Genomic DNA, 9,914 nt, shown 5'->3' with positions numbered 1-9,914 from the left:
TCTCCTCCATTCTCCTCTCGGGATCTTGGGCATGCACGTACACATGCCCGGCGTGAGTTTAAGCCACCGGGTCCAGGACTTGAACCACGGTCGACTACATGGAAGTTCAGCGGCATAGCCATTACACTAACTGCTGGTCCCAGTCAGCAGCATCTTTAACATCAGTCCTAGAAGCCATATGGCCAAACTTGGGTTCAGATCCTCAATCCTTTTGAGCCAAAACACCTTAGTGTATATGTCCATGCCCAAGATCCTAATGAGCTGGAGGGTTGCGCTAAGGGGATCTTGATGTGACCCGACTCTTTAGGGGTGTTTCTCCCTCTCTCTTGCTCTCTGTTTCTCATATGCTTGTACATGCATGCACTCTCTATCATAAAGTTTAAAATGTTTGTAATTTAAAAGAAAAACATGCACAATATGTTAAATGCAATTTTCTAAATGATGACACATAAATCAACTTACTGTTTGTCTTCAGGTTTTATAACAGATGGATCTGTCAAATTTTCTCCAACACCTCAAAAGAAGAAACAAAATTCACTTAGCAAATGGGGGTTTCATTTTCTTAGAAATTCAAGAAAACAATCAAATTTTAATTCTTTTTTTAAAAAATTACATTTAATCTACAGTAAATTAAACATCATGCAAATTAAATATACTATAAAAATTGTCCAGGAGTGTTTCAAAATTTTAGTTAATGCACTGGGCCCCATATCTCTCTCTATTATAATAAACTTTCAATAAATTTCTCAGCCACAAATGAATGTTTTAGTGATATATTCATAGCTACTGATAGTGGCATCTGTCATTCATTCATCTCTTGTATATAATAGACATTCTGATTTTATTTTCTCTAATTTTCAACCTTCATAAAATAAAAGTATGATCCTCATATCCTCATTTTAAATTTTATTCTCATTTACATCAATGAGTGCATTGATGTTCAAAGAGATGAAATAATTTGTCAGAATTTGCACAGCCCATAAGCAGTCACAACAGGATCAAAGCCAGGACAAAGCTTGTGTTCCTCCCACTAGTCCCTGGTTTTCTTATATGGACTCCACCAATGCTCAGCAAGGTGCAAGGGCAGTATAGCTATACAGGCACGACCTCTGTTTCATCAAAGAGACAAATCAGATCCTATATATAGAATTTTTATAAACAACAGATTAAAAAAGACAGTAAGTTCTTGATCTGGGTTCTGGTTAAATTTGTATGTTTAGTGTGAAAATTACTTGAGATACACGCTTATGCAGTATGCACTTTTCTGAATGTATATTAGTCTTCATTCAAATTTACTTCTTACCTACTGTTGGAACAGAATGCTAACCTTTCTCCTGGCTTTAATTCTTAAGCAAATTTCTCTTAACATTTTTAAATTTTGATCTCTTCAAGCAAAAACTGCTTTTCTTGAAATTAAAAAATTTACTTCTTAAAAGAGGACACTACAGCCTAAAATGATAACATGAGCATAATGTAAAGCTAAATTTAAATAGGAATCAATTTTCAGAGTGAATTTTTATTAAAAAATGCAAGTGATGAAGGGGTTGATTTCCAACAGTGGTAATGTTTTGGGCAAGCTAGTTAGACAGGTGAAGGTCCAATTTGAGCATAGCTCTATGATTTCTGAGCTCATTCTCTAATTGGCACTTGCTCTCTTTGCTTAAAAGAGATTAACCTGTGAGAATATTTTCTAAGTTTTTAATAAAGTTTTTAACATTGTTATATATTTCTACATGTCAAAAGAAAAAGAAAAAAATCTCATGTTCTTTCAAAAAGATTGCAGCTATTCCATATGTTTTACAATAATGATATGTTTTATGGGGAAATGTAATCCTTAGAGACTTTTCCCCTAAGAAACTGACTTCTTTAGGAAAGTAACTTAGAGTAGCCTAGAATTTGGAGTAGAAGCTTTTGCCATTTTTTCATCATGACCCTCCTCTTTGTCAGTCTGGTTAAGCTAAGGGATCTCCTGGTCAGGAAAAAAAAGAATTTAAAAATCCACAATTTAAATATATATTATTATAAAGAAAACCAATAATATTGAAATACAATTATTAAAATATTTAGATTCTTATCAAAATACCAGCAACAATCTTCACAGAAAAACAAAAAACAATTCTGAAATTCCTATGAATCTAAAAAGACCCAGAATAGCCAAAACAATACTGGTCAAAAAGAACAAAGCAATTTGGCATCACATTAAGTGACTTCAAAGTATACCACAAAGCAATAGTAACCAAAACAACATAGTACTAGCATAAAAACAGACACAGAGATCAATGGAACAGAATACAACATCCAGAAATGAGTCCATGCATTTCTAGCCAGCTGATTTTTTACAAAGGTGTCAAGAACATACACAGGGATAAGATAATTTCTTCAATTAAAGACTCTGGAAAACTGGGTATTATATGTAGAAGAATGGAACTAGATCTCTATTCCTCACCACTTACAAAATCCACTCAAAATGGACTAAAGTCATAAATGTAAGACCAGAAGCTATAAAACTTATAGGAGAAAACAAAGAGACATTGCTTCAAGACACTGAAGCATTGTGGGCAAGGATTTTTTTTTAGCGGGGAGGCAGAGAGGCAGATAAGATCTCAAAAAAACACAGGCAATAGAAGTAAAAATACATAAGTGGTATTTCACCAACTAAAAGGGAACAATCAACCAAACAATCACCAAACAAAGGGAACAACCAAGAAAGTGAAGATACAACCTATAGAATGGGAGAAAATAATTGAAAACTATTCATCTGGCAAGGGATTAATATTCAGAGTATACAAGGAACTCAAAGAACTCTGCAGCAAAAACAAATTATCTAATTTAAAATGGACAATTAATTTCAAAAGAAGACATACAAATGGTCAATGAGTAAATGAAAAAATGCTCAACATCATTAATCATTAGGAAAATGGAAATCAAAACAACAACGAGGTAGCATTTCACTCCAGTTAGAATGGCAATTATCCAAAATAACAATCACTGGCAAAGACATGGCAACATACACTGTGGATGGGAATGTAAATTAATAGAGCCATTACAGAAAACATTATGTAGGTTCCTTAAACATTAAAAATAGAACCACCACATGATCCAACAATTTCACTACTGGATATTAATCTAAAGGAAACAAAATCAATATATTGAAGAGATTATCTGTATACCCCTTTTTATTGCAGCAGTAGTCACAATACACCACAGAATATTATTCAGCCATTAAAAAGAATAAATTCTTGTAATTTATGGCAAGATGAGCATGGAGGATATTATTTTAAGTGAAATAAGTTAGGAACAGCAAGATAAATGTTATATGATATCACTGATATGTGAAATTTTAAGAAGTTGATCTTACAGAAAAATAGTGGCCACCAGAGACTAGAAAAGGGAGAAGGCAGGGGAGATAAAAAGAGGTTGATTAACTGGTACAAAGTTACAGTCAGATAAGAGGAATAAATTCTAGTGTTCTATTATATAGTAGGGTGATTATAGTTAACAGTAAGCTATATCTCAAAATAACTAGAAGAGAGATTTAGAATGATCTCACCACAAAGAAATAATAAATATCTAAGACGATGGATATTTTAATTATTCTAATTTGATCAGTACCCATAGTATACATTTACCAAATCATTACAAAGGACTACTTAAATATATACAATTACTATTTGTCAATCAAAAACAAAATAAAAGGAAAATCCAGAGTGGAAATAGCAAACTAGAGTGTTCTGAGTAAAACAACAGTTAAAGGATGCTATTCTCATTGTAATTCCTATGAGAGATACTATGCAAGAGAGTGTAATTAATCCATGTCTCTAACCTTTAGCTGCAAAGAATAAAGAAATTTGGACACATTAAAAATATATTTTTAGGGACCAGTAGTTAGCATAATGGCTATGTCGCTGGACTCCCACGTAGTCGACCACGGTTCAAGTCCTGGACCCGGTGGCTTAAAACTCACACCGGGCACGAGTGCATGCGTGCCCAAGATCCCGAGAGGAGAATGGAAGAGAAGGGATTGCGGCGTGGCCATCCCCCCTAGGGGATGATTTCTCGCTTTCTGTCTCTCTGTCTCTCTCTCTCTGTCTGGTGAGTGCACGCACCCTATGGCAAAAACCTCTCCAAAAAAAAAAAAGAAAAAAAAATTTTAATTGTTATATTGCAATGCATATGCTTCTTTATTAATACATTCCATACTAGGCCTAACAGAGATCTATTATCTACTATAACATCAAACAAACAATAATTATCTTCCAACTACCTGTACTACCTATACTATGCTGTTAATATCTATCATTTTTTCCAGGTTTTTGCCATAGGGCAAATGCACTTACTGGAGAGAGAGAGAGAGAAAGAGAAATCAGCCTCAAGGGAGATGACCATATCACGATATTTTCTCCATTCTCTTCTCAGAATTTTGGGCATGCAAGCACACACACCCAGTGTGATTTTCAAGCTGCTGGGTCTGAGGCTTGAACCATAGTCAGTCATGTGGTAGTCCAGCACCTTAACCACCACACCACCTACTGGTGCCAATGTCTATTTTTTTTTTTCCAGAGAAAGATTTTTGCTATAGGGCACATGTGCTTGCTTGAGAGAGAAAAAGTGACAGAAAGCGAAATCACACCCCCACTCCCAGAGATGATAGCCATGCCACAGTCCCTTCTCCTTCATTCTTCTCTCAGTATTTTGGGCATGCACACCCATGCATCTGATGTGAGTTTCAAGCCTCCAGGTCCAGGATTCAAACCACATTTGGCCATGTGAGAGTCCAGTGATGTAACCATTACACTATCTGTTGGTCCCATGTCTATATTTTTTTAAATTTTAAATCTATTTAATGGCAAAAACCTCTCCAAAAAAAAAAAAGAAAAAAAAATTTTAATTGTTATATTGCAATGCATATGCTTCTTTATTAATACATTCCATACTAGGCCTAACAGAGATCTATTATCTACTATAACATCAAACAAACAATAATTATCTTCCAACTACCTGTACTACCTATACTATGCTGTTAATATCTATCATTTTTTCCAGGTTTTTGCCATAGGGCAAATGCACTTACTGGAGAGAGAGAGAGAGAAAGAGAAATCAGCCTCAAGGGAGATGACCATATCACGATATTTTCTCCATTCTCTTCTCAGAATTTTGGGCATGCAAGCACACACACCCAGTGTGATTTTCAAGCTGCTGGGTCTGAGGCTTGAACCATAGTCAGTCATGTGGTAGTCCAGCACCTTAACCACCACACCACCTACTGGTGCCAATGTCTATTTTTTTTTTTCCAGAGAAAGATTTTTGCTATAGGGCACATGTGCTTGCTTGAGAGAGAAAAAGTGACAGAAAGCGAAATCACACCCCCACTCCCAGAGATGATAGCCATGCCACAGTCCCTTCTCCTTCATTCTTCTCTCAGTATTTTGGGCATGCACACCCATGCATCTGATGTGAGTTTCAAGCCTCCAGGTCCAGGATTCAAACCACATTTGGCCATGTGAGAGTCCAGTGATGTAACCATTACACTATCTGTTGGTCCCATGTCTATATTTTTTTAAATTTTAAATCTATTTACATTTATTCACTGTACATCATTATAGTATACAAAATGAGATTTTTTTTCATCCAGAATACACTGTATATTGGCTCAGTCAAGGATATTACCATATATGTTATCGTCAATGAATAATTTTCCATTTCTTGTTTTTTATATATGTTGCTTATTTTCCCCCTTGATTCCCTACCTCTCCCCCTCTGCCACTTCCCATTCTCCTCTCACACTGCCTCTGGTATCTACAGTTGTTTTCCATGCCTTTTTTTCTTTTCACATTTTATTGATTCACAAAAGATCTTAATCTAAATACTTTCTTTTTTATTTGTTTTTTTGTTGTTGTTGTTGTTTTGCGGGTTTTTTGAGAGGTTTTTGCTATAGGGCACGTGCGCTTGCCAGACAGACAAAGAGAGACAGAGAGACAGAAAGTGAGAAATCACCCCCCCCAGGGGGGATGGCCACACTGCAATCCCTTCTCCTCCATTCTCCTCTCGGGATTTTGGGCACACACGCACACACACCCGGCGTGAGTTTAAGCCACCAGGTCCAGGACTCGAACTGCGGTCGGCTATGTGGGAGTCCAGTGACATAGCCATTATGCTAACTGCTGGTCCCAATCCAAATATTTTCAATAGTAACTGCAGCTGAGACATACATATCCATGAACACATGTCTGACTTTAGGCATAAACTTTAGTGTATAAAGTAAACATACTATAAAGTAGCATCTAGCTGGGGCTATATAGCTTACCATAGTCATTAAATAGATATTAATAGGTATTTTAATAAATGTTTTAATTTCAAGTAAAACAGTTTTAGTTTTAATAGACCCAAATCAAAAAAAGTTGAGAAATTTGCTTAAAACTTAAAGCCAGGAAAAAGGCTAGGATTCAGTTCAAATAGTAGGACACATGCCCTATAGCAAAAAAAAAAAATCAAAGGAAAACAAAAATACACACACACACACACACACACACACACACACACAAACCTCAGTGAGTAGAATGAATGTACTATAAAGTAGCACCTATTTGGGTCTATACAGCTTACTGTGGTCATTAAATAGGTACTTATATTGTGCATTTTTAATTTCAGGACAAACAGTTTTAGTTTTAATAGATCAATATAAAAAAATGTTAAGAAAAGTTTGCTTAAGACTTAAAGCCATGAAAAAGGTTAGGATTCAGTTCAAACAGTAGGTAAATGAACCTAACAACAGTTCAAGAGGAGACAAAAATCCTTAAATCTGAAAATCAAAGCATAGAAGAAAATTAGTAATGTTTTAGTCAATAATCACTCTATTTCACCAATTCAGTATCATGTAATTAATCTCTCTACTGTTGAATTTGCAGTGTTATTGTGGTCTGATCTTTCCGTTTAAATTCTAGAAGTTAACATTCAGCATTGTTATTGTTCTTTCCAGACTTGTCACTACCATTAAATTGGCCACTCCCTTGGTTGTTTTTTGTATTTTTATTTCTGTGTTTCTGAGTTAAGTTTTCCTGGTATAGCACTGCCTTCAGAACTTCTTGGAGAGCTGGTCTGGAGTTGGTAAATTCTTTCAGGTTTTGTTTATCTGAGAATGCTTTTGTCTTTTCTTCCCATATCAAGGATAATTTTGCTGGGTATAATATTCTTGGTTGAAATTGTTTTTCACTTAACACTTTCAATATATTTTCCCATTCTTTCCTTGCTTGCATTGTTTCTGATGAGAGGTCCGATGTTACCCTGATGAGATATCCTTTGAAAGTAACTTGACATTTCCCTCTTGCCAATTTTAGTATCTCGTCTTTGTTGTTTGGGCCAATCTGGTATGATGTGCCTTGGAGATCTTCTTGGGTTGATTCTATGTAGGGTCCTTTGTATTTCTTGAGTCTAGATATTTGAGTGCCTCTCTAGGTTTGGAAAGTTTTCTTCCAGGACTTCACAGAATAGATGGTCAATGCTCTTATTAGTTTCTCCACCTTCTAGGATACTGATTATCTAGCTCTTTGGGCATTTAATGGCATCCATTATTTCTCGTATATTATTCTCATTTAAGGGGGTAATTTTCTCAGTCTTTTTGGTAAATTTTTCTAGGTCAGAGGTTCTGTCTTCTATATCTGAGTTCCAATTTTCTGCATGATTTAATCTGCTTTTAATATTTTCAAGGGAGGCTTTGATTTCCTGCATTACAGCCTTCATCTATAACAATTCCATTTGATTCTTTTTTATAGTGTGTATTTCTTCTTTCAGAACATGCAAGAACTTCCTCATCTCCTGGAACTCCCTCTCTTTTCTCCCGTATCATCCAGAGTTCATTGTCTCTCTTCTCTTGCATCTCTGTTAGCTTTGTCACTATGAATATCCTAAATTCTTTATCTGACATTTCCATGAGTTCCTTTGTATTGTCTGTGGAGGTTAGAAGTTATTCTTTTCCCTTGTGGGAGGGATATTTCTTGGCTTCTCATATTTCTTGTGGCTCTGTGGTGGTTTCTGATCATCTGATGGATTATAGATTTTTTTCCTAATTTTTGAAGTTAAATCTGAGTATTCAGAGATGTGCAGGAGGTGTTCTGCAATCTCTCTGCAGTTTCATTTTTCTCCCTTTGTGCAGCAGTTTCTGAGGAAATTGAGGATTACTCTGACCTAGATCTTGTGGTCAGGAGGGTAAAGTCTGGGTAGAAAGTCTTCAGTTCTCCATGTCTATCATTTTAATATGAGCAGTCACAGGTACCACTATCACTGTGGTTTGTGGTCTACTTCATAATGAAAGGAAATGATGGATTTCAATTACGGGTTAGCAAAAATAATGGTAAAATTGATTTTCTCAACAAAGTTCACAGGCTCTCTGAATTCTTTCCAGGGACCCTTTAAGAACCACTGGCTTAGAATCTCTTTGTACACTGATTTTGAACAGAGAAAGACAAATTAAGACAGAAACACAAGTGCAAAAGGACATATGCAAAACAAACTCTTTTTGGCCATTATTCCTTTTAAAGAAAAGCCATAGGCTCTCTATACTTTTCTAATACATATGAAAGAGGGTCGGCCTAGAGAATGCCTGCTTTTCTTTTCTTTTCTTTTTCTTTTTTTCTTTTTTTTTTTGGGGGGGGGGTTGCTTCAGGGCGTGTCTGCTGGCCAGACAGGCAGAGAGAGACGGAGAAACAGAAAGTGAGTAATCATCCCCCAGGGGGAATGGCCACTCCGCAATTCCTTCTCTTCCATTCTCCTCTTGAGATCTTGGGCACGCAAGCACACACACACAGCGTGAGTTTAAGCCACCAGGTCCAGGACTTGAATCGTGGTTGACCACATGGGAGTGACATAGCCATTATGCTAACTGCTGGTCCCAGAATGCCTGCTTTTCTAATGGTGGAGTAGATACACAGAACAACAGATAGAATATATCCCAAGTATCATCAACAGAGAGACTAAAGACTACCAATCCTTTACATGTTTAAGTGCAGACCTCTTAATTTTTAAATATTTATTTATTTATTTTTCTATAGGACATATGTACTCGCTGGAGAGACAGAGAGAGATAGAGAGAGGAAACACGAGAAATCATCCCCGGGAAGACTGTGATACTACAATCTCTTCCCTATTCTCTTCTCGGGATTTTGGGCACGCATGCCACATTGAGTGTGGGTTTTTTTTTTTTGGAGAGGTTTTTGCTTCAGGGTGTGTCTGCTGGCCAGAGAGACAGAGAGAGATGGAGAAACAGAAACAGAAAGTAAGAAATCACCCCCCCCCCCCCAGGGGGATGGCCACGCCACAATCACTTCTCCTCCATTCTTCTCTTGGGATCTTGGGCACGCACGCAAACGTGCGTGGCATGAGTTTAAGCCACCAGGTCCAGGACTCGAAACACGGTCAACTATATGAGAGTCCAACGACATAGCCATTACGCCAACTACTGGTCCCTCCCACCCCCCACCACCCGCTGAGTGTGTTTTGTTTGTTTGTTTGTCTCACCCCCCCCCAACTCCAGTGTGTTTTCAAGTCACCAGGTCTGAGACTCAAATCAAGGAGCTGGCCATGCGGGATCCAGAACCTTAACTACCACACCACCTGCTGGTCCCTAGACCTCCTAACTTTAAGCTCAGAGTTTATGTCACTGATGAAAGTTTTAGATTGATCCCTGAATAAATGGGTAAATCTAACCTAGGAATACACACAGTACCTAAAATGTAGGTAATACCTCATGTAAGAAAGGAAGTTTGGTTGGGAAAATAGAAGTCTATCAGAATCCATAAGCTCCTTTAAATCCTGTTGCTTGTTATAGAGACAGAAGTGAGAGAATCTGGGTGCCACTCATAGCTCCACCACTCTCCAGCTGTGAGAGAGAGTGAGCAGTGGCTACCTTCCGCAATCTTTCT

The 9,914-nt window shown here is 37.0% G+C and overlaps 1 protein-coding gene across 1 annotated transcript in view; it reads right to left on the bottom strand.

Annotated features, from left to right (window-relative positions):
- The window catches only part of LOC102471583 (transient receptor potential cation channel subfamily M member 6), a 207,034-nt gene that overhangs the window by 12,166 nt on the left and 184,954 nt on the right, over positions 1–9,914 (bottom strand). The window contains exon 37 of the mRNA XM_006155328.2: positions 463–514. Within this exon, the coding sequence (XP_006155390.1) occupies positions 463–514 (52 nt within the window). The remainder of the gene's footprint in view (positions 1–462; positions 515–9,914) is intronic.

The sequence above is a fragment of the Tupaia chinensis genome, unplaced genomic scaffold (genome assembly GCF_000334495.1).
Source record: "Tupaia chinensis unplaced genomic scaffold, TupChi_1.0 Scaffold000447_1, whole genome shotgun sequence".
NCBI lineage: Eukaryota > Metazoa > Chordata > Mammalia > Scandentia > Tupaiidae > Tupaia > Tupaia belangeri.
This window is presented reverse-complemented; position numbering and strand designations above follow the sequence as displayed.